Raw genomic sequence first — 25,866 nt, 5'->3', positions numbered from 1 at the left:
ATACAAACGACTAACAAATAGCACTTCATAATTACAAACCCAAAACAAGAAGAATATGAATATGCATTTGTATGTATATACAGGAATATGTGTATATTGAGAGAGAATATCAATAACGTAGCATACACACACACACGCACACAAAAAACGACAGCAGAAAGTGTTGAAAGTGTTTTTGGTGGCTGGACTGGAGTCTCTGGTGATCCATGCTCTGACCAGCCCTGATTTTACCCTTAGCTACCCTAGCTAGTTAGATCTGCTTCCCCTTGCTTCCTTGTCAATAAACAATGCAGTTAGACCCACTGAGACTCAAAACGCTGTATTGTTCTGTTCTTTCTGAGCGAGGGGGGTAAATAGGTTAGCTGGTTACAGTAAGACCAGCAGATTTTAGGTCTGAAGCTGCTTGAATGATCATCATATTCACTGTCGGTGTCTCTCTCTCTCTTCGGCTTCCAAAAGAAAGCGCTGACCGGGAGCCCCCTCCGTATAAAGCACTGTCCGCGCCCTCTTCCCTGCACCGCATCAGCCCCGCGCGCGCTTCCCTGCAACGCATCAAACTCAGCCATGGGACCCAAGCGAAGAAGTGTTAAGTAAGCGCATGCGCACTCCCTTGTTTTCGACCACGTGATCGCGCGCGAACACGCTGCGTGCGCGCGCCCGGCGCCGTTTGAGCCGTGACGTCGTGCGTCACAACACGCACGCACAGTTTCGAGGGTGAGACGCACGGTATGATATTTTGAGCGCAATACAGGCAGACATAAACAGGGAGAACGACATATTTACTCGCAGGCATGAGGAGCGGCGCGGGTTTGAGATGGTGAGAGGGCGTGAGGTAAAAGCCTTCGACGTGGGATTTGAAACGCGCGCGCCTATTAAGGACCAAGACTCCCCCCGTGCTCAGGCATCTGCACACCTTTTGCTCGTGTTGCGATTCACCCGCCATTCGGCGCTGTTCGACGTGCACGTTTCTCCGGCCTGGTCGAGGCAGAGCGGCGTCGGCGACAGTAACTCGACGTCCCGTGACTCAGAGGTGATTAGAAACTTGTGTCTTTGTATGTGGAGCGCCGGCTGTGCTGCGCCTGCGCCGCTGGGTGGACTCAAAATCGGCGGACAGTAGATAATAGGGCAGAAAGATGGCGGAGAAGCTGCGCTGGTAGGCAGGAACTCGAGGTTCGGGCGGTTGGCTCTCCTGTAGGCCACGGGCTGAACTTGGCTAGTGTGCCCTTGGGAACACAAAAGCGACGCAGAGCTAATATGAGTGAGAAGTCGAGGTGTGAAAAATCGTACATGTCGAGTTTGAGACAACACATCGCTGTAAATCGGGTCAGTCGTCTTCTGCGACGTGAAATTATACCCTTTAAGAAAGTTTTACTGGTGTGGCAGTGGTATGAGTTGACATCGTTTCACGGAGTATTTATCTACCCAGCTAGTTTAGCTGGCTAGCTAGCTTGTTATCGCGTCAACAAACTCAATGTCGTGCTAAACCATCCAAAAGCATTTGAACACTTAAACCTGCATACACTAAAAGAGAAAATGAGTTAGGTTAGCTATCAATAACCACCTACAACCATACGGTGAATATACGAACTCAACAGGAACCACTTGGCTAGAAACAAACATGGCGGCGTGTATCCAATCTAAATATGAAACGGATTTTGAATAGTGTGTCCGCCATTTTTAGCTAAAATCCATCCTGTAAAGTCATGTTAAGCAGTTCACCTCTCTAACACTGGCTTCTTTAGTGTTTATGTACAGGGTTTGTACGGTCATAAAAAACTGGAAAAGTAGAAGAATAAAAAATAGCAATTTCCAGACCTGGATAAGTTTTGGAAAAATAAAAATGTCCAGAAAGTTTTGAAAAGGTCATGGAAATTTGCTCTAAAAATCTTTGTTTTTCAGTTTATAGAAAATCTATTTTCAGCTCAAAGTTAATTCAGTAATTTAGCACTACACAATGGATCTTTCAGGATCTGACACACATTTTATTATTAAAGATTGTGTCAATATTTTATGATTAATTTTAGACCTACTATAATGAGATTTAATCATAGTTTTAGTTGATTTTTTTAATATCCATGTGTACTAATGTGTTAAAAATCGTGGGGTCATAAAAATTGCCTTGAAGGCATGGGGGAAAAAGTCAAAAACAATTTATTGGTAGAAACGTGTATGAACCCTGTTTATAAAGAATCATAAACAACACTTTATGTAATATCCAATTCTAGATTCACAGAATGGCAGACTCGCTGCTAACGACATATTTAGTCGATATAAATATGTATACATTTAATTTTAGAGAACCATTCAAAAGTTTGGACACCTCTTCTTATTTAATGATTTTTTTTACTTTTATGATGTTCTACATTGTACATTTAATATAAACATTAAAGCTATAGAAGAACACATTATCTATTTATGTAGACTAAAAGAGTTTTAAACAAGCCAGAATATAATCAATTACACTACTAGAAGCCATTCTAAGAAGACATTTTCACACTCATGGTATTTTCTCAGTGGCTTCATGAGGTAGAGTCACCTGGAATAGATTTCTCATCTTCTGGAAGGAGTTCTTGGACGTGCTGAACAATAGTTGCTGCTTTTCCTTCAAGCTCATTCCAAATCACCATCCTCAGTTGGGTTTAGGTCAGGAGATTGTGGAGGCCACACTTTTTTTTTGTTGACTACGTAATTCCTTATGTGTCCCTTAATTGTTTTCCTGCGTTTATTATTAATCTACAATGTAGAAAATAAATAAAGAACAACATTAAATCAGAAGGTGTGTTCACATTTTGACTGGGACTGTTGTTCTTTTAGCACATACAACGGCCTGAGTTCAAATGAGAAGTGTGAATTAATTAGTAGTAACACATTATAAAGAAAAAGGCATTATTTGAGTTGTAAGTTGATATACTTCATTCTAAATGAGTTAATGAGCTATTCTAATGAATTTATATCTAATTTCATTACATGATTGTTACAAGTACTGTAATACATCAGTTCATTAATACTAGCAATACAATGTAAAGTAATCAAAGTGGCACAGAGTAAAAGTATGACAATTAAATAATAGGATCTTATTGCATTTCTTGTATTTATTGAATAAATATTAATGCTTAAACAATTTCCTTGTAAAATACAGCATATTTGTTTGAAAGCACGACTTGAAGCAGGCATTAATTAGAAAAAAGAACATGTTTAAGCTCCCTAATATTATGCAGTTTGTCTGTCTTTCCATTGTCAAGACAGTTTCCTTTTTTTTTTTTTTTACCTCCAGTTAGGAGAATAGTTTGAGTCAGAACTTTCCATGGGTTACCATGTATCCTACTACATTTTGATGCCATTTCCATGCCAGCAAATAATTTTGAAGGTTTATCTAACAGACAAAAAATGCTAATTGTCATTTGAAGATCTGTTTGTTTGATTTGAACATAGAATGAAGTTTCAGTATCTTAAAATATTAAAGATTGATTAGTGAAAATTCAAAGTCGAGCAGATAATTAGCCAAACCCTATGGTGAAGTCTGGTGGTGGAAGTCATAGAGCCATGAAGATTAAAGAGAAATGCACTTAGACTGTGATTAGGTAATGTTTAAATTTTCCCATAGGACAACAATCAAAAGTATGTATCTACACAAAAATAATTTGCTACACAGGTACCCATTTGATGTAATCACCTTTAACCTCAGTAAAAAAAACTGTAGAAACAGACCACTAGGAAGAAACAATTTTGGATGGCGGAATATTCTATTCTTTTGTGTGTGTGTGTAATTTCATTTATCCATTATCATAAAAGAATATTCTGTCTTCAGTTAGGATGAACATTATGCTGAAAATAGTTTCAGTGTTCATATCAAGCAGTGTTTATTAAGCCTAATGAGACATTTCATATTGTAATAGATCCTTAGATCAAGAAATTAATGCTATGTGACCATCCTGCCAGAATTTGACCTGGGCTTTAAGTAGTTATTAATTGTGTATGTATTCTATTTTGGTATGTATATGAGAGAATATTTTGTATGTTTTTACTGACAGGAATAGATGTAGATTTGATGCACTGTAACTAACATATAACAACACAATGTAAGAACATGCTTGTTGTTTTTAGAAATTACCATGGCAAGCAGTCCTTGACCAAATTTCCTCTTTCTCATTTCTGTTGAAGGATGTTGAAAGATCAAACATGAGTCTGAGGTAAAGGAGTCTTCCGATGACTCCAGCACTCCAATGGCCGTCCCAGACAAGCAGGCCATAATGGTGATTCACCAGGAAGGCATGACCACATCTGGACTGGCACCTAAAGCTTCTTCCCCTCGCTCACTTTTTGTTGTCCTCAAACCGCTACATGCTGGAGGCGGAGGGCAGGACGAAGGAGCTCTCCTGGCTAATAACAACGGCACGTCTTTGGGGACACCAACTGTTGGCTTCCAGAGGTTATCATCCATATCCTTGTCAGCTATGGCAGACACCAACAACAGTAATCAGCTATGGAACTTGCCTGCAGAGATTACATGTAAAGGCGTTACTGTCACTTTGGACAACAATAATATGTGGAATGAATTTTACAGATGCAAAACTGAAATGATACTCACTAAGCAAGGTCGTAGGATGTTCCCTTGTTGCCGTTTCCGCATCTCTGGGTTGGAGCCTTTTCAGAACTACACATTAGTAATGGATATGCATCCAGTCGACAACCACCGTTACAAGTGGAGTGACAGACGATGGGAAACAAATGGAAAAGGAGATCCACATATTGCACGCTCTTTTGTACACCCTGAGTCACCTGCAACTGGCCTTGATTGGATGCAAAATCCTGTTTCTTTCTATAAACTGAAGCTCACCAACAACCCTTTGGACCAAGAGAACCATATTGTAATAAACTCTATGCACCGGTACCTTCCTCGTCTTCACATTATACCTGCAGATAAAACAACGGATGGCATTCAGTTGGATGGGCCAGATATTATAACTTTTAGTTTTCCTCAGACAGAGTTCTTTGCTGTCACCGCTTACCAGAATCTGTCCATCACCCAACTAAAAATCGATTACAATCCTTTTGCGAAAGGTTTCAGAGAAGATTCTAACAACTCCCGATCCAGCAAGCCGAAAATTGGACTTCCCACAGAAACAGTGGAGAGTGAGGTGAAACCCAGTCGAGAGACTACAACCCTGAACAATCTCAAGACCTTGTTTGCCAAGAGGAATGCTGCTGAAAAAGCCCTCAAAGTACAACCTCTGCCTGTCCCTGCTGAGGACCTTAAAGCTGTTAGTGCTGATCCTCCCACAATGCCTGAACCTAAGAGTGCTAGGTGAGCCTCTTTCACTTTGTTAGATCATCAATGTTGTTTTTTTATACAGGTATACTTAATAGTTTGTTTTGGCTTGGGTTGATTTTATATTTAAAAAATGGTATTTAGTACATGCCGACTCGGTATTTTTTTTGTACCTACATGCTTGTAGTTGTAATTTTTTTGGATTTTGGGTTTGAATGGGAGGCTAGAAGACTTGCCATAATTCATCAGACAGGAAACCGTTGAGTTCTAACAGTAAGTATATATCTGGGTTAAGTATTGCTAGGTTTGGCCTTAGCCACCAGGGGGGCCACTGTGGAGTTACTTCAGTGTTGCACAGTGTACAATCCACATTAAACTCTTCCCGTCAAGATAAATGAATAATGGTACTGAATTCACCTTTCAAAAAAAATAAATGGAAAATATAGGTGTCATGCCCCTAAATTGTACAATAACTAGAAAACTTTTTCACACTTGTCCAGAACAAATGAGTCTGCCCAGGACAGATTCTTGGCTCATTTGAGGGAGAAGCTCATAATTGCTAGTTTGTTTTTATACGTAACATTTTCCTATCCGTGGATCGATTATGCAATTATTGTGCGAGTCACATTTCTTGAGTGGTTTGGCAAAGCTTTGGTCGATTACTTCTTTTTATTATTTGTATTAGGCATTAAGTTTTATTATTCTAATGGAAAGGGATGAGTAATTTTTAAGGGGAAGCCTTAAGTCACCAAATGGTCCTATAAAATATTCTTGCACATGCACCCGGGCATGATCCACTCCGGAGTGTGCTTGAAGTGAAACCCAGACCACAGATTTTAGAAAGACCGAAGATCAGGACTCAGGATTGCTCATGGGCTTAAACAGCTTTTACACTTGGAAAAAAACGTACCGGAACTGCAAAGAAGGCGCACTCCAAAAAGGCTTGTGTGGGGAAAAAAAACCTTAAACATCATGACAAGCCTACTGAAACTGGTTGCATTGAGCATGATAAGAGTGTCAGAAAGGCTAGGTATGGCCAGTGTGGTTTTGCAGGTATCAAGTTGGTTAAGTGATTACTCCGTGAAGTGAGCTTGGAGGGGAGTGGGATTGGAAACCCAGACCTTATTGTTAAGCATTTCAGAGGAATTGTGGGCTTAAATCAGCGAAACACTGACACTAGCAGTTTGTCTAGCTGATGGCCCCTGTTGAGAGTTTGCAATTCTGGCAACTAATTAGAATATGGATGAACGGTATGTACTGGGTAATCATAATTATTAGGTGCCTGATTGTGTGCATTATTTCACTATTAAATAAACACCTTTTTGTCATTCACAGTTCTATGGATTTTGTAGATTTATACAAATACAAATACAAATTGTTCTAATTGTCTAATTATAAGCTCTGTTTTTTTTTTTACTTTAACAGTAAGAAGCGTCCTTTGGCAGAGGGACTGTCCGAGTTGATTAAGGGAGCTCATGTGAAGGTCAAAAGGATATCTCTTGAGAAAATCCATGATGGCAGTGACCAGCAGACAAACACTATTGTTCTGCCTGGAGCAGAGAAGAAGAAGGATTCTGCTGCTGATTGTGGTGAAAAAGAAAACCTTCCAATCACAACTGCTGACAAAGTAATGGAGGACAAGAAGAAGCTGAAAAATGACTGTGGAATCCCTGATGTGAAAAGTGTCACTGTAGCGGAAGGGCAGATGAATATCAACGCGGTGTCCAGTTTAAAAGTTGCAGACTTGGCCACAATGAAAAGTACAGCAGAGTTGTCCTGTTCAAAATCAACCGCACAAATGAACGCTTCTGTAAAAAAATCAGATGCACCTATAAATGACAAGGTGGACACAGGGCTAAGTGAAACTGTGGAAAAAACAGAATGTAAAGAGACTTTGCAGACTAGTGGGAAACCTCTTGATGGTGGAGGTGAAGTAAAGAAGAAGCGTGCTGAGCCTGTGCCTTTACCTCTTCTTGCACTTTTTCTACAGCAGTTGAAGTCAAAAACAAGACCTGTCAGATCGAAATCAAAATGTGAAACTTCTGCTTCAGAATCTGAACAATTGCGTAAAATCCCTTCCGATGCTGAAATCACTTCATCTCCTGCGGCATCCTTAACCACCACACAATCAAATACACAACCTGCAGCCCCCACGACTTCTGAAACTTCATCCATCTTAACGTGTCCTGTAGCTAACTCCGGAGTGTCTGCATGCTCATCTTTATCGCCAACTACAGCCTTCTTTACCTCACTGACTACATCCCCCACAATACCAGACATGCCTACATCTTTAAGCCCTGCTTCTTTAGTTGTCACAGACCCAGAACAAGACCAAGGTCCTGACTCTGATCTGGAGCATAAAGAAAGCCCAACGCTAAGTTCTGAAAGTAATATTGCTACTGTCCCCACATCAAATATTACCTCTGATACTGTGCTTGATTATAAGCAAGAGGATGCATCTGTAATTTTGTCTTCCTTGTCTGATAATACTGTACCCGAACGCACTCTTTCAAGCACTACTCTTGACACAGATGCTGTCTCATCTGATGTTCCCTGTCCACTTTCTCCAGCCTGTTCTCCTCCTGAAATTATTCCTGTTTCTCTATTCCATAGTCTACAGAATGATGATGTTTGTAATAATGTCAGTACCTCTGTGTCCACTGCTGAGCATACCTTGGACTCCTGTACTCTCCCATCTGCTGAATTTGTTCCTGAGGCTCCTAATCAGTCCCCTATGTCAGAAGACAATGATGTTGATCTTGCATTCTCACCATCTTCTCCAACATTTTCTATCCCAAGCCCAGCTCCTTCCTCACCTGACCCATTTCCACCTGGTCTGTTTATTGATAGGCCAATACCTCCTCGAAAATCACTCGATCCATTTCCACCATGTCTTAATAGACCAAGACCACATGTGGACATAATGAATGCAGTACCATCAAGCTTTTCTGTTGCCAAACCAGGATGTCCTGGAGACTTAGATTTACGCTTTACAACCGGTGTTACTACTGAGCTGCCTTCCCCTATGCCTTGTTCTGAACCATGGGTTTCAAAGGATGCCAAACAGCCTCAACAGCCTGTTCATGAAAGTGTGAGCAAGAAGCCCAAGGTGAAAAATAGGAAAGGTGGAAAATTAAAGCTGAGTGATGATGCGGTGACCGGAGGGACCATACCTGTCCCCATGCAGCCAAGTCTTGAGGACGTGGAAGGCCAGTTATTTGTTTCTTTCGTGTCAAAGGTAATTGAATGTATTCTTGGTTCCACTTAAACTGTATGAGCTTATTTGTTGTTAAGACAGTTGGTTTAGTTAAGCAAAATAGCATCCACATTATAATGCCAATGATTATCTTTTAAACAGAAAGCTCTTGAAATTCACCTTGGGGATGAAGCTAAAGAAGACGCTACAGAGAAAACAGCAGAACATGTGGATGGTAAATAATTGACAATTTTTTGTTTCCCTAAACATTGACTATCACTCTCCCTAATATTGTTCGCTCCATGTTTTTTTTTTTTAGTGAATGAAAATAATGAAAAACATCAAAGTATTGAAGAACGAATTGATGAACTTGAAAAGATTCTTCTACGTGACTTAAAAGAGGTGAAGCATCGTCAAGTCATCCACCCCGTACTGCAAGCAGGTATAAACTATTATACGTTTTACAGAATTAAGTGTCAAGTTAGTTTAAAATGAACCTGTAACTTTGTATGCAAGTGGTAAGTGTAAGTGTTCATTTAGTTCTGTATTGGATGATCCATATAGGACCAGTTTTGCCTTCAAGAAGACAATAGAAGAACAGTTAGAATAAATTATTTAATCATCCAGTCATGTGACAGAAGTGTAATACTTGAAAGCAAGCAAGCAACAGGCCAGCAGGTCCAGGCAATCTTCAGGTCAACTAATGGTCCAGTTTAACGTGTCAATAGTCCAGTTTAATGTATTTGGTGTGATGGTGTGGGGAATGTTTTCTTTGCTCATACAAATCATGAGATAATGAAAGCCATAACTAGAGGTTGGGAACTGAACATTTTTTTTTAACTGTGTACTACGTTTACAGTTGGCCTGAAATTGAACCTGTTGGATCTTGCTCTGGCCATTGATCTGCAGTATCTAGGTGTGTTGCCTATTCCTCCCCCTGTTGTCGTACCTGGGGAAAGCTCAGGGAGTTTGGCCTCATCACAGCGTAAGTAACAAAGCTTAGAGATTCAATGTCCTTCCGAAATTATTAAAATTGTGTGGACAATTCTATTATTTCTGATGTCGACTGAAAATATGTAGGTTTGACATTAAAAGTTGAATAAGACTAAAAATCAACATTTCAGCTTTTATTTTTAGGTATTTACATCTGAATTTGAACCCACACAGTTATCTTGTTAGCAAAAGTAATGGAACATATGACTGTCAGGTGTGTTTTTTTGTTTTTTTCAGGTGTGTTTTTTTGCCCAGGTGTGTCCTGTCACATTGAATATTTAAACAATAATATGGCGCTGAATGTCTGCACTCAGTTTCAGATTTGGGTTTTGCCTGCACAAACTGTGCATTTTTTTAGTTTAAGTAGTAACCGACACGAAAACCACAGAGCAGTTTATGAATGACAAACAAACCATTGTGAAGCCAGTACAACCGTTAGGAATGTTCTGAAGAAAGTCATCACTGGTGTACTATGCAACAGATGTTGAACAGGTAGACCAAGGAAAACCACAGCAGTTGATGACAAACATTGTGCATGCTGTAAAGAAAGACCCTAAAACAACTGTTTGTGACATCAGCAACAACTTGCATAGGGCAGGAGTGGTGGTATCACAATTTACTGTTTACAGAAGATTTCAGAAGATTAAAACCACTATTAACAGAAAGAATAGGAAAGCCAGTCTGGCTTTACAAACATGATGGAAAAGTTTGGAGAAAGAAAGGTTCTGCTCATGGCTCCAAACATACAGACTCATCTGTAAAACAGTGGAGGTAATGTCAGGGCTTGGGTTTGAATGGCTTCTTCTGGGAGGGCGGATTAATTTTCATTGATGTACAATGAACTCGGAAGTCTACAGAAACTTTTTTTCTGTCAGTTTAAAGAAAGATGTGACTAAACTGATTGGGAGCTCCTTCTACATACAGCCAGGTAATGACACAAAACACATTGCCAGGAAAAGCATGACATAAGAAAAACAGCTGAAACGTATTTTGTTTCTTTCATCTTTTAGTGTCAAACCCTAATGTTTTCAGTCTACAGCAAAAATAATGGGATTTGCCTTACTGTTTTAATACTTCAGGAGGGCACTGTATGCTTCCTTTTATCATCAGGCCCTGTAATGATCATATACTTATATCAATGCACATTCTGTCCTTTGTGATTAACATTTCATTCGTTGGTTTTCCAGTTCCATTTGTTTCTAGAACAGGAAAAACAACTGACTTCACTAAAATCAAAGGCTGGAGAGACAAGTTTTCAACATCAAGTTCTTCATCCGTTCCTGGAGGTGCTTATTGTTATCTTGTAATTGATACTAACCTATCTAGTGTTTGGAGCATTACAAGGGGTGGTGGTAGTCCTAATGAATAAGTGGGTTAATTGGCATGGTGAAATGAGATAAAACTAAGTAATCCTGGGTTATGTATTCTGCTCAATAGGTACCAGCTCAGAGACGGGGCAGAAAAATCTTTCTGCCTTCTGCAGTGACATGCTCGACGAGTATCTGGAAAGTGAAGGCAAGCTTATTGATGAACGCGTTGCCAGCCTCTCCCAAGCTGTTGTTCCACCAGTGGCCTATGAACTTCCCACCAAAAGCACAAGCTATGTTCGTACTCTGGACAGTGTGTTAAAAAAACAGGCAACTCCATCCACAGCCACCACCGTCAAGCCTTTTGTACCATCTAGAAAATCGCCACTGACTGCTAAAGGCAAAGAGCTTGGCAAGTCAGGGGAAGCTGCTTCAAAACAATCCTTTAGATCCAGTGCAGCAAAAACAGCCTCCAGCCCTTCTTTTTCCAAAAGGTTTACCAAGCCTGGTACTTCAACACCTGTATCCCCGGATAAATCACCTCTGTTTAGTCTATCTCCAAGCAAAAAATCTAGAATTACTAAAATTAAGACCAGGAAAGGATCCAAAACTTCACCTCCATCTGCCCGACTTGAGGGAAGAGCTGCATTGAATAGTGTATCAGTGCCTGCCGAGGCCCAAGATTCCACTTCTGGTAGCCCTGGTTCTGTAGCAGGGGGGCGTTTCCCCAAGTCTGTGGCTAAACTACTGGATGTGGAAGATGGTGCAGTCTGGGAGGGGAAACGGCGTACCTACATCACTGAGGAACGGGCAGCCATTGCGCTATCATCTCTCGTCACAACAGAGGTATGGGTTGATCTTAAAATGAACACCAGGCAATTAGGTAATAATGTAAAATTCATGTTGGTTATAATATCTCTCTCATGCTGAATCTCTCTTCTTTTTTTCTTTTACTTCTTCGTACCCAACGCCTCTCTCTGAGTTAGTTGTTTCCATGTCTTTCTATGTTTCAGGGTAAAATTAAAGGGAACTTGTCTACCATCATTAAGAGGCGTGCTCCCCCTTGCCTGAATTCCTTTTGCAGGTTGGGGTGCGTTTGTGCTAGTCTGGCTCAGGAAAGGCGTCAGCACCACTGTGGCAAACCGCAGTGTATGCTGGGCTGTGACTGCCTTCGGCGTAAAGTAGTCCTATTAAGAAAACCATATAGGACTGAGAATACAAATGAAGGAGCTTTATCTGTATATGAACCAGATGAAAAGGAAGCTGAAATGATGAGAAAAAAGAAGAAGAAGAAAGCATATAGTGAGTATACCTATGTAAAATGAGTATTAGAAAACTCAGTCTCATTAAATAGTTTATGAAATATAATTTATTTATTTTTTCATTATTTTTATATTTGCAGTTATGTCTGGTCCTGAAGAAGCCCCTGAGCCAGCCACACGTGTGAAAAGATTATGGGATGATGTGAAAAGTGACCCTGATCTAGAGTGTCTCTTCACTCCAATGCCTGCCAGGCCACACTGTCCTCCAGTCTTATCCCCAGAGTTGCAGAAAGATTTGGACAAATTTCTCCGTTCTCCTCCTAGAAAAACGGTAATCAATCAGTTAATCATTTCTTAGCACTATTTAAAATAATGTTCCTAAACATTTTTTTTCTCAAATATATTCCTACCTTTTAAGAACACTTCTCACTGCTGCAGCCTTTAAACCATTTCTGTTAATGGCATTTGGAAGATACTAGAGGACACTCTGCTAGATCAGTAAAACAAATGATTAGCCTGGATAAAGCTTAAAATATTGTGGACTGACAAGCTAAAAATTTTTATTACATACATACTTTTCCACCGACGTGGAACCGGCACCGTTCAGGTTCAAAACCTAATTTTGAACTGTTCGCCGTGTTTCCACCAACAAAAGTAGGTTCCAGAACCAAGAACGTTTGTTCACAGCGGAAACCAAACAATACTAGGTTCCTCAGAGCACCACGGTTCTTTAAGTCTAAACGAACTGGTTCAAGAACCAGAGTTCTTTTGGTGGAAAATCGCTAACAGTGTCCTGTTTAAGAATTTGGTGCCACTAATGCATTTTATCTGTGCTTATGTGCATTACAATGAATATTGTTGAAATGTATTTATGTTCTTATATAATATTTTTTTCTGTATAGCCAAGTCTTTAGTACTATTACTACACTAAACCTGCAGAACATTGTGTGGATCCAATGTGCAGTCAATACTGTGGGATGATTGCTAAGGTTTTTTGAAATATCATTAATTCCATTTTATCCTTCTTTTTCTATATCCAGAAACACGAAGAAGCGCTGAGCCCGATCAGAGGAAGAAAGAGGCGCTTAATGACGTGTGCTCGCGTGAGACCATTTTGCAGGAAAACTCCAGCCATTGCAGATCACCAGAGCACAAAAGTAAAAATTTTAATATAGATCTTGAAATAGTTTGTAGTCTTTTACCATAATAAATGATTTATCTGTGGTAATCAAAATTAAAAATAGGTGGGAATAATAAGAAATTCTAAAAAGCTTAACAGTTTAATGTGGTTATTTAGTTATCTGCTTTAAAATCTGATTGTTGTTATTTTAGAATCATTACTACATCTGTATTCTTAATTAAAATGTAAATATTTTGACAAAGTATTGTAAAACGGTAAATTTGTGTGTGCGTGTTTTAAACCTATATCTGACTTAACAAATTGCTTTAAAGCAGAGTGATCCACATCCTGTTGCAGAGGACTCAGTAGAGGGTCAGTACTAGTTCACTTAATAATAATGATCCTTATCTTCTAATTCTGAATGATTTTGTTTCTAAACCTGCCATTGAAACTTCTGAATGTCTGGTTTGCAGAGATGGAAGAAGGAGAACTTAGACCACCTGCTCTGTTTGGTCCTACGAAACGACTAGAAATTGTGTCTCAGTGCAAATGGTCAACAGAAGGCAGCAGGAATGTTGTTCTTCGTGTGGTGTGTGAGCGTATGGCTCAGGATCGCTTAAAGGACCCGTTCTGGGTTGGAAAGTACCAAATTAAGCCTATCTCCACGACTGTCAATGAGACAGAAGAAGGATCCACAATCACTTACAAAATTTCCATCTCTCAGCCCAGTCCTTTAAACAACACCCAGAAGAAGAATGAGGAGAATGAGAAGATGAAGCGGCTGGAAGCACAACTTATTCAGACCATTGGGAAGAGTGAAGTGAAGGGGCTCCCTCTTCTTTCTCATGTTACTCCGGCAGGTTTACTGAAAGCTGAGAAAAAGCCTCCTGGTGCTTCAGGGCAGATAACGGCATGTATACGCTACCATTTTTAAGCTTTTTAGTTATTTATGTTATTTATATAGAGTTCTTGTAACCAAATTTTAATCAAGACTAAACTGAACGTTTGATTGTGTTTTCTATATAGGTCAATGGAAAACCATATCCTCAAGCCAAGCTAGAATTGGGCCAGATGGGAGCATTGCACCCAGCCAACAGACTTGCTGCTTACATTACAGGGAGGGTGTGCGTGGCAAACCAAAATGCCTCCAAAGCTGTTACCCCAGCAACCATTTTGACAACTTCTGCTACCTCCCCTACTACTACTATTACTACTACTACCACCACCACCACTTCCACCAGTTCTTTAGACACAACAAGTTCTCTTTCAGGCACACCTTCTTCAGCTGTCATATCAGTCAATCCAACAGGTTAGTTCTTATCTTGACATTTAGTACATCTTGAAATCTGTGTCTGTATGCCGTTTTTTTTATTTGACTCTTTCACATTTACATCACAAGTAAAACAAATTGGACTAGGGATGCATGAATACAGATACTATGCAAACCGTGAAAAGTCGCAGCTCTTTTCTTTCACGACACTGGTGCAGCTCCAAGCTCCGCTTCACATGGCCGCTGAAACTCGAGTGGACATTAGTCCACCTTGAAGTTCATACATCCAGCAAGAAAAATCGCCCAGGCAGTAAAAAAAAAAAATGCCTGTAAAATATGAAACTTACTTCAAAACACCCCCTTTTAATGTAGTTCCTGTTTGATTAACTAAATTAACATGCGTCCATAAAGTAAAACCATAATTTTTATTTAAGCATAATTTCATAATTCATTTTAAATATGCTTGTTTGGGAAAGTAAGAAAATGTTTATTTAATGTGACTCTCACATTAAAACCCAAAATTAACAAATGGAATGTTGCATTCCACTACTTTACACTAATTACTTTACTATAACATAATGCTCCTGATTGCTTAATTCTAAATAGGTATCGTTATCAGTAGGAAAAAATGCTATTGATGCATCCCTACATTGGACGATTGTTCTGTGTGCCTGAATATTATTTTAAGACATTCTAACTCTGTCGAATTCTAGAAGTTTAGACCACCTGGTCTAAAAAAGAGCTAGGTTGTGTATATATAAGTATATAAAGATATAGAGAGAGACTTCAGGGATTTGTTGGAACATGTGCAGAAATGCTCATGAGGCCAATTAACCTTCTCTTTAATGTATTCTTTTGTACAGTGACCAAGCCCTCAGTGGGAACGGTTTTCACCCAAGTTGTGATCAACCATGTGAACAAACAACAAAAACTGCACAACACTAGCGTGCCTCTGTCTTTGAGTACAGTTAAACATATTATCAAACCCTCTTCTTCTTCAATGACTGGGGTCACAGGGGTCCCAGTGTCTTCTAACATGCCTCCAAATGCAAGCGTTTCTTTTCAAGCACCTGCTGCATCTGGTCTCACAGGTACCTTCAGCTTTGCTACTTTAATTCAAGTCCCAGAACCCATTAGGCCCCTTTCTTCCCTAGCACAGCAGTATTGTTTGCATTGGTTTACAGTTCAGTGGCTAATACACACACATATAAATATTCTATAGCTACAAATATGGAAAATGGTATTGCACATTAAGATTGGTGAAATGCTACTCTATGTCTTTTGAGGGTTTTCTCTTATCATTTCATAATTTAATGTAGAAACTACTTTAAATGAAAAGTGTGGACAGCAGTCTAATCTCTATGCTAAAGGATAACTCCACTTTTTATGATTATGTTCTATCTGTTGTCTCAAACTATTTGGATTACCTCTTTGTAGGTTGGTGATCAGTTGACCTATATTGTAATTTTCAGTTACTAACATCTGTGTAGCTGCTTAATAGGTCAGTGTGGTTTAGTTAGAAAAGAAAAAACAGATTTTGCTGAGACTTTTGCTCATAAAGCTCAGACCAAAATGTACTTCATCTATGCATCTTATTCAGATGTATCCTTTAACTGTTTTAAAATATTACAAAATTTAAAAAATTGATGGTAAAACAATAACAGGTATCAAATGGTTGGGACATTTGCATACCGGGAATCACAGGAGACACTGGTGGCATCTGGCTAAATTTGTCATTGCCAAATGGTTGGAGACGCAGAAATCGCATCCACATTCAATGCAGGAGACCCCATAATTCCTGTCCCACAATTCAGTGCTGCATTGTTTGGCTTCAGTGGGACACAGAAAGTCATGGGCCACACTACTTGGTCATATCCTGTTGCCAGTTGTCTGTTTAGAGCTGGAGTTTTCTTTTTGAGTAAATACTGCTCTTAAAGTGCCATTTAACTGGGTTCTTACTTCATTCATAGTCTAGCTTAGTATTCATAACTAATGCTAAGGCATCAAACCCAAAATACATCTTAATATTATCTTAAAATTACTATTATCCTTCTTTGATTACTTGTAATTACAGTGCTTTTGAAACAATGAGATATGAATCATCTGTTAGGAGCAAGCTTTTTGAAATGCTTGTTCTTAAATGGATGGATGTTCTTAAATCTTTTTTAACAGATGGTGCTGCATCAGGGAAGAAGACTGTTGTGATCACTGCTGGACCTTCAAATACAGTGACCCCTGGTGGTGGAGTCAGGTTGATGCAGCCTGTAACGTCTAGTCAACCGTCGGCCCCAGGACAGAAGATGGTATTTCAAATGTATAAAACAGCAAATGGGAGCACACTCTACCGCAACCCCAGTGGTCAGCTCATCCAGCTGGTCCCTCTCAACCAGTTTAGGGCCCTCAATCCAAATGTTATGCTATCCAAGCAGAGTAAGTGTTTTGGTCACATTTTGTATCTTTTTTTTATTTAATTCTATTCAATTCTCATGAAAGTTTGTCGTCGCTTTAGAAATTAAGCCAACCTACAACTTAGATCAATTGATAATTGATGCTTTTAATTAAATCAGGGATTTATTTTGTGTTGAGTTACTTATTAATCTGCATTTTTGTTTTGTAGCCACCATTGTACGATTTCCTTCTGCTACCGCGACGAAGCCTCAGAATAACAGTTCTTCCACTGTCACGACATCCACGCCCGCCACGTCTTCTACACCTCTAAAAGCTCAAAATCCAACCCCAGTACACAGTACCTCAACAGTTGTACACAATTCTACAACAGCCAATATGACTAAAATCATTACTGCTTCTTCTGTGGGCCAAAAAACAGCTACGTCTCTCTCTGGTGCCAATTCAGACCAACACAGTACAGTGAGTATAGTCCCAGGAATCCTTGGCAACCCTGGCATTGGCATAATTAAAGTTGTCCCGCAGGCTATTATCAAAGATCCAAAAAATCCCAAAATTACAGTGACCACTTCATCACCATCGGCGCAAAGCACTTCAAATGTTGGCCCTAAAAATGGAGGCTTTATTTTATTAAGTTCCTTAGCCCAACAGAATCAAGGCAGTCTGGAAATAAAAGATGTCAGCGGTGTCCACACTTCCCCTGCTCCAGCTGGAGGATCACAACAGAATAATCAGTCCTTCAATAGCTCAGAAAAGCCTGCTGAGAGTGTGGTTCTTGAAGACCACTGCTACACCTTTGAGGCAAAGAAGACTAGCATCTTCTCTGACAAGCCTGCAAATGTACCTAAAGAAGGTACAAATTCTGCAGAAGCCTGCTTTCAAAGTATGATCCCTGAAGATGTCCTGGATTTTGCTCCTATTGAGGATGATGATGGATCTGACTTGGATGCAGTTTTAGACCCTGAGACGGTTGCTAAGTCTAATGCTGAATTAGACCTGGAAGACAGTGATTCAGAGTTAACTGAAGACTCAGACATGTATGATGACTCCAACTCCAATAACACCAGTGACCAGGAGAATCTCTTTATTGACACGGTAAGGAATCAGACCTCTCACACACACACACACACTTTTTTTTTTTTTTTAACAAACTACAGAGTTCATGACACAAAAAAAATGCACACACACACTGCTTGTCTAGTTCCCTAACATAAGTATTGCCACTGAATCCTTCATTATAAAGTTTGTGTGATAGTGGAACACTGTTTATGGAATAATGGTGTCCCATCCATTAGTGTTGGATTGGGAGGTTGTGGATGAATAGATTGCGTTGGGGATCGTCCAACATCTTGGCCTCGTGAACACTTGCAGCTTGCAACTGAATGCAGTCAAATCCTCACAGCAATGCTCAAGATAGGGTTGCAGCGGTAACCGGTTTCACGGTATACCATGGTATTAAAATGCACGGTTATCATACCGTGTGTGTTTGCTTATTACCGGTAAAACGCAAGCCAGCGGAGAAACTCACCCGCGCATGCGCAACTCCGCTCCGCTTCAGCTGCTCAGCACACAGCAGTGAGAACAGCAGAAAGTGCATCAGACTAAACAAATCTCCGTCCGCCTAAAAAAAGGCTAAACTAAAATCAGCAGTGTGGGACTATTTCAGAGACCCGCTGAGCGCACCCGAGGATGGTTATCCGATTTATAATCAATGTGGCCGTAAAGTCACAGCTAAAGGTGGACATACGTCAAACCTGTTCTCCCATCTCCAAGAACACCACCCCGCCGTGCAGCGCAAAGTATGTGTTTAGTTTATAATTTTAATCTGAACATAAATAAAACCTCTTTGTAGTCGTGCACAACCCATGCGGTAAGCGCCCGCAAAAGCGCTGAGTTATCCGAAATTTGGGCACGCAGGTACAGGCGTGAAGTGTGTGCTACGACGGATTCACGTGTCCGTGTAAAGGTGCTCGCCGGACTGGATGTGAAAGACGCCATTCATTTACATGCGTTAATTTTCAAATTCTGACGTGCCTGTTTTTATGTGTTAAAACCAGACTCGGTGTGAGAGCCTTAAAATAGAAATCTCTATTGTGAGGATCATGTCAGAAATAAATCCCCTCTTTCTGCAGTATCTGGTTATATACCAACTTGGCAGTAAAACGGACGTTTACAACAGTTGTTGATCAGACACTGACCCAGGCTCAGTTTATCAGATATTAAATAATTTAAACTTAAATAATTGTACTGAATAGTTTAAACACAGGATCTTTACTTCTTAGAGGACATGTAATGTGTGACACGTGTGTGTGTGTGTGTGTGTGTGTGTGTGTGTGTGTGTGTGTGTATATATATATATATATATATATATATATATATATATATATATATATATATATATATATAAAATTTTTTTTTTTATATATATACACCCTTAATGACCTTAAGAGTAGTGGAAAAACCTGGTTTCCTTCACCTAATGGTGTACAGTTTATTTTTTTCAAGGAGACATTATCTATATAGTTGTTCCAGGTTTCTACAATAAATAGTTAATTGAACAAAAAACCTTTGTTGTAATTTCTTTAAGGGTCAGTTTAATAATATATGTAACAAACTGTGATACCGTGATAACCGTGATACCGCGGTATTTTCTGAGACGGTTATCATACCGTGAAAATCTCATACCGTTGCAACCCTAGCTCTAGAATATAGTACAAAGCCTTCCTTGGCAATATTTCAGAGGAAACAAACGATGATCAGGTTTCCCTATTCCTTGCAGTGTTTGTGGATGTGTATGACAAAATATTTTGATAACTCTTGGTAACTGTTTTTTGTCTTACTTTGCCTTATCTTCTAGGATTCTGATGGGGGAGAGAAGAAGGAAAGAAGGAGCAAACGAAAATCTGTGACCTCATACATGCATGATTTTAATGAGATGGAGGACAATGATCTGGTTGATATTGAAACCTATGAGGAGAACTCTGAAACCAGGTCAGTGTTCTTGTTTATACAGACATTATTTTACTGTTTGTTTTTATATTATGTTTAAAAAAAAAAGAAAAAAGACAGTTTCTTTGTGGACTATAAGGCCTTTATTTTAAGTTTCAAAATTGATGCAGTCTGCTTTTCTAATTTGTTTAACTTTCACAGTGAACAAAGAGCACAAAGGGAACGTAAGATGTATTTGGTATGTTGCTTATGTTACTACACGTACATCAACATTCTGCATGACTTTGTGCCAGTGTAAGTTTTTTGACTTGTTTAATTGAATAATATTATTAACCCTTTCTTCTCCATTTATAGCGTAGGAAGCAGAGGGTGGAACAGGAAATGGAGAGACGTAGCTGTCTTAGAGAGTGCTTTCAAAAGTTGCACATGTCTTTGAGTAATGTTGACAGCAAATCCAGCAGAATGACACTACTTAAACTGGTTGGTTGGATTAAACTTATCTTAGCATTATGCTCATTTGCTATTATAAACACATTGATAAATATTTGCCTTAATGACTCTTTACTCTTTGCCTTAATGTCTTTTTACTTTTTTTCAGGCCTGGAAAGAAATCCAAACTCTTTCTAAAGAAGCAGAGGAGCTGGTAAAAGTGAAGAAAGAGCTAAAGAAGAAGAGGGCATACTATCTTAAAATGGCATCTCAGTTTTCTGGTACCACATATTTAATTTTCTTTCGAACATATACTTAAACATTGCATGTACTCAGATATGGCTGTTCTCATACTTAAAGCAGCATTAGGGCTACATTCATGCTTTTGTGTCAGAAAAATCAGTCTGTGTAGCCTGCGCAAGTGGGATTATGCCACTGTGGGCATTTGTTCTTGGGTGCTGGTGCTTCTGCATTACTCAATACCCCAAGGCTGGTGATGCCACTGTGCCACTGTGGAGATTTTCTTGCTGTAATTCATATGGTCAGGCTAAAATGAGAATTATGTTAAACCACGGTGCAGTGTTCCTTTTTTGTGCTGCTACTGCTTCAGACATGGCGTAGCATATGCAACTACATGATCTCAAATTGACATTTGAGAATTTATATTATTTGCACCTGGGTTCCCCCATGCTCAGAAGTCTTTTTATAACCACCAGTAAAAACAATAAAGTTAAGTAACAAAAAAAATGTAGGTTGTGGTGGTACTGAAATATTACTGGATTTTACACAAATATGTTGCACTTGAGTGGTGTTCTGTTTGCTTCGTTAAAGTTACTGTGCAGTTAGCGTGATTCTGAAACTGTTACAGACTGACATGAAGTCCGGTCTTTACATTTGCTATACAACTAGCTTGTCTCATTGACTGCATTAATTAGGTGATGTTCTTTTTCACAGGAAAGTCTAAGGAATCCATCTCTCAAAAGCTGAGCGAAATTATTGCTAAACAAAAAGCCCTGGAGAACCAAGAAAAGGCAAAGGCTACAACACAACCAGACCCAAAGCCCACACTGACTGATGAACAGAAAAGGCTGGGGATCAAGAACAAAATGAAAGATACATTGCATAGACATGTTCAGCTTTCCCCCAACTCCAGGCCAATGGACCTTAGGACCTCCAGACAAAAAAGGCTTGGGTCCCAAGACGTAGAACATTTGGGAGCAAGGCAGAATGTGTCTGTGGCCCAGAAGAAAGGGAAAAAGACCATTTTCAGACCTATTCAGCCAGCCAAAACTCTTAACCCCGACACAACTTCTCAACCCACACCACGTGAGAGAACGAGACCCAACATCCTGTCCCGTAGCAAGTCTCAATCCCTGCCCGTTTCTCCATCTAAAAATCAAGGTTGGTGAGGTAAAATTACTCGTACACATTAAGCACCATCCAAACCCAAGCCACTATAGCTTAAAGTGGACCATGCAGTTGTCTGGGACCTTTGCTTATTTCTTGGGGATTCCTCACCACATCTTACAAAAAGAAAATCAATGGATATCTTTCCGACTGGATACATTTGTTGCCACTGGTAACAAAAAGATTAAAATAACTATTTTTCACTTTTCCTTTCACCTGCAGTTTGATTAAGATTTTGTTTATTGTAAGACTTATCAGCTGGTTGTTTTTCTGACATTCGGTCTCACACAGTAAGCAAAACTTAATATTTTATGATCTTTATTTCTACACATGCCTTTGAAAGATTACTTGTTCAGGTTTTTCTTAGGGCACAAAAGTAACTGAAATGTTTTGGAAAAACCTCTGGAAATATGGCAAAACATTTGATAATTAAGGATACATTTGCATTTCATTTGGCAGTGCAAACCTTGCTGGTTCTAATTTTTTTTTTTTGTACATCTCTCACAATTTAATGGTTTCCTGTTTCTTTTTCAGTGTTTGTGCCTCAAGTAATGGTGGAAACATTGCCATGCAATCAGATCATAACTATAAGTAATCCTCTTCAGCCCATTGGCATCACTTCTTTAGGCAAAAGGCAATCAGCCACACCAGGTCAGCTCTTAAACGCTGTTTCAGTTCATCCATTTACATGTATTTGATAACTTGATTTAATATTTTTTTTCTCCCTTGTAAACCATTTAGGGGTTGCAGCTGTGTCTATATCTGTTCCTGCTATTTCTCACCCAATAAAAGTGGAGAATCCAATTCCTGTTTTGCAGCCTCAGGACATTGGTCTTTCCAACAGCCCTGTGAAAATCAGCAGTCCAGGTAATTTATTAACGTTTTCAAAATTGCTAATATTTCTCACTTTAAAAAATGGCTGGCCAAAGGTCATGGGACAGAAACTAGTATGTTCCGTACAGCGGCCACATGTGGTTAGTATATGTAGAATATATATATATATTCTACACATAGTTATTTTTTATTTAGTTCTTTATTTACTTTTTTTTTTTCTAAAATGGCCCATGTACAGTCTTGCATATTATTGTAGTTGTTATTGTAATGTAATTGTCTAAATACATGTTCTTTTACTTCCCATTTACAGGTAAAACTGAAATCTTTCCCAAGATTTCCAATGTGGTTTCTTTGGTGCCACCAGAGAAGCTGGTTGTGACCCCATCAGTTGTAATAGAGAAGACAGTCCCACTTGTTGAGACACATGCAGCCTTAAACCCTGTGTGTGTGGAAGCTCAGGAGAACACTCTCTTAGAATCTACTAAAGGAGCCTCTGCTGTGGAGGAACAAGGTCTGGACAAACAGACGTTAGAGGTTTTGCCTAAGAGGCCTGAACAGGGTACTACGGTCATCCAAACGGATGCTTCAGCCAGACAGAAGGAAGAGAGGAAGGACGGTGCTAGCAGTGAGGCAGAAGTTGAAAATCTGATGTCTTTGCTTGACGAGCTGGAATTCCTCAATCAGCAGCTTAATAGTGAACCCTCTCAGCCACAGACAGGAGATTTAAGTAATACAAAGGCCAGCAATCTGCCAACTAATGTGTTCATTGAGAAGGAGGCAGGTGTAGACCGAGATGATGAACGTTCCCTCAGCCCCTTGTTCCTCAGATTAGATGAGGATTTAATGTCATCAACCCCTTCAAAGGATGAGCTGGATGATATTCCTCCGAAGGTGGATGACCTTGTCAAAGTTATATTTGGGTCAGACTCTCCTCCAAATTCATCAGAGTCTGAGGTCACTGCAGGGGTTAATGATGACAGCAGCCATGGCCCAGCATGCCGTGTTAAAAGCGACGCTCCATCTCTACCCCCTTTGCTACAGATGAAAGCAGGAGGAGGAACAACAACAGACACTTTGAAAGAGCAGGCTGGCGTGTCATGGCGGCCCATGCCCAAGCTTGCACCTTTGGGGCTAAAGCCTCAGGAGAGTACACAGCATAAGACAGTTAGTGCTCATGGCACCAAACCTGGCTCACAGCTGCCTAGTCTACGCAGTGCACATATGTAATGCCTGGACAATCAGGGATATTGGCTGTTTTCATCTATTTGGGTGCATGTACAGGGTATAAGATAGATACATACGATGTCTGTTATTTATTTGTTTCAGAGTACATTTCTTCATGCTCTGCATCAGCAAGGCATAATTTGTTTAGCCTTTGGTAAATCCAAAGATATTTTCATCTGTTATTTTCCAACAGAGCAGAGAGGAATATGTTTGTATTCTGAGATTTTGAGCAGTAGGAAAACCTGTTACTACTTCTATGTTCTTCCTCTTATTTTTGAAGAGGTGTCTGTAAATAATAAACGAAATCTGAAACTAATTTTGTGTATGGCATATAGATAATGTATATACTACAACAACATTTACTTTAGAAATTATAATCACCATCTGTGTAGTCTTAGTTTTCAATAGGAAATACGTAACATTCATAATGTTACATGATATTTTCACCCATTTCACAGAAATATTTCTGAGGGTGGGAATCAAGCCACAGCTATTACATTATATTCTAGTGTTAATTAATGCTGTAGTAAATATCAGTGCAGGTGTCTAAAATACACACTGGCCATTAGCTTTATCCCACTGTGTATTGAGACTGTAATAAGAGCATGAAAGGGCAGGCTGTCTCGTTGCGTGAGAGGTGTTTGCAGGTTTGCTTAGTGACCTGTTCATCTTAATACTAATCTTGTTCAGTGACTTTACACTAACAGTGTTCCACAGTTGAATACATCTGCTAATTGGAATACAGATATACAAGTAAACAGCATCATAGAGATTCTATATAGTATTTAATAACAATATATATATATATATATATATATATATATATATATATATATATATATATATATATATATATATATATATATTACACAAAACTATGTGGACACTTAACAACTTAAGATGGCATACTGAATTGTGCCCACACCCATAAACAGGTACAAAGCAAATGGTTGTATCAGAAATGCTGATTTTATGTTGTCCATGGAGTCATACCTCAGTTGGCTATATATGCAGTTATATATGCAATTATTATTATATATAATTATTATGAATTAACTTATTTATATTAATTTTAACTAACCTATTCTGCTGTGTGTGTGGCTTCACTTGTACTTTTATTGTTTTAATATTGATGATTTTAGCAAAAAAGTAAAGAAAAAACAAAAATCCCTGTCTCAAAAAATTAGCATATTTCATCCAACCAATAAAAGAAAAGTTTTTAATACAAAAAAAAAGTCAACCTTCAAATAATTATGTTCAGTTATGAACTCAATACTGTGTCGGGAATCCGGGTGCTGAAAAATGAAATCTTCATCTCCATAAAGCTTTTCAGCAGATGGAAGCATGAAGTGCTCCAAAATCTCCTGATAGCTAGCTGCATTGACCCTGCCCTTTGATTTAACACAGTGGACCAACATCAGCAGCTGACATGGCACCCCAGACCATCACTGGACTTCAGGCATTTTGGCATTTCCTTCTCCCCAGTCTTCCTCCAGACTCTGGAACCTTGATTTCCAAATTACATGCAAAAATTGAGCAACAGTCCAGTGCTGCTTCTCTGTAGCCCAGGTCAGGCGCTTCTGCCACTGTTTCTGGTTCAAAAGTGGCTTGACCTGGGTAATGCGGCACCTGTATACCCATTTCCTGCACACGCCTGTGCACGGTAGATCTGGATGTTTCTACTCCAGACTCAGTCCACTGCTTCCGCAGGTCCCCCAAGGTCTGGAATCGGCCCTTCTCCACAATCTTCCTCAGGGTCTGGTCACCTCTTCTCGTTGTGCAGCGTCTTCTGCAACACTTTTTCCTTCCCACAGACTTCCCACTGAGGTGCCTTGATACAGCACTCTGGGAACAGCTTATTCGTTCAGAAATTTCTTTGTGTCTTACCCTCTTGCTTGAGGGTGTCAATGATGGCCTTCTGGACAGCAGTCAGGTCGGCAGTCTTACCCATGATTGCGGTTTTAAAGCCTCAGGAATCTTTTGCAGGTGTTTAGAGTTAATTTGATTCAGACGATTAGGTTAATAGCTTGTTTAGAGAACCTTTTCCTGATATGCTAATTTTGTGAGATAGGAATTTTGGGTTTTCATGAGCTGTATGCCAAAATCATCAGTATTAAAACAATAAAAGACCTGACATATTTCAGTTGGTGTGCAATGAATCTAAAATATATGAAAGTTTAATTTCATTATGGTAAAGAAT

General features: G+C 39.4%; 1 protein-coding gene across 3 annotated transcripts; it reads left to right on the top strand.

Moving 5' to 3' along the window:
- Window positions 1–684: 684 nt before the first annotated feature.
- mgaa (MAX dimerization protein MGA a) lies at window positions 685–23,982 on the top strand. Of its 3 annotated transcripts, none has more exons than XM_049463361.1 (25): window positions 685–1,030; window positions 4,162–5,305; window positions 6,695–8,507; window positions 8,628–8,700; window positions 8,785–8,907; window positions 9,325–9,450; window positions 10,646–10,744; window positions 10,896–11,611; window positions 11,779–12,067; window positions 12,168–12,358; window positions 13,068–13,184; window positions 13,483–13,519; window positions 13,621–14,057; window positions 14,174–14,456; window positions 15,281–15,508; window positions 16,590–16,847; window positions 17,035–17,918; window positions 19,681–19,814; window positions 19,974–20,010; window positions 20,127–20,252; window positions 20,371–20,482; window positions 21,156–21,602; window positions 22,143–22,259; window positions 22,350–22,475; window positions 22,753–23,982. In XM_049463361.1, exons 2-25 carry the CDS (start codon window positions 4,224–4,226, stop codon window positions 23,667–23,669), a joined length of 8,772 nt encoding a protein of 2,923 aa, XP_049319318.1. In that variant the 5' UTR covers window positions 685–1,030; window positions 4,162–4,223; the 3' UTR covers window positions 23,670–23,982. The 3 variants fall into 3 exon arrangements, with proteins under 3 accessions (XP_049319318.1, XP_007251955.3, XP_049319319.1); XM_007251893.4 differs by having other exon boundaries at window positions 13,480–13,519; XM_049463362.1 differs by lacking the exon at window positions 15,281–15,508 and having other exon boundaries at window positions 13,480–13,519.
- Window positions 23,983–25,866: the final 1,884 nt, after the last annotated feature.

Source organism: Astyanax mexicanus, chromosome 14, assembly GCF_023375975.1.
Source record: "Astyanax mexicanus isolate ESR-SI-001 chromosome 14, AstMex3_surface, whole genome shotgun sequence".
Classification (NCBI taxonomy): Eukaryota; Metazoa; Chordata; class Actinopteri; order Characiformes; family Acestrorhamphidae; genus Astyanax; species Astyanax mexicanus.
This window is presented reverse-complemented; position numbering and strand designations above follow the sequence as displayed.

Excerpts from the sequence above, each read along its gene's own strand:
- mgaa (XM_007251893.4), top strand. The coding sequence starts at position 4,224 with ATGGCCGTCCCAGACAAGCAGGCCATAATGGTGATTCACCAGGAAGGC. Across the intron at positions 14,457-15,280 it reads CATATCAGTCAATCCAACAG|TGACCAAGCCCTCAGTGGGA; the intron begins GTTAGTTCTTAT and ends TCTTTTGTACAG. Across the intron at positions 16,848-17,034 it reads TGTTATGCTATCCAAGCAGA|CCACCATTGTACGATTTCCT; the intron begins GTAAGTGTTTTG and ends TTTGTTTTGTAG.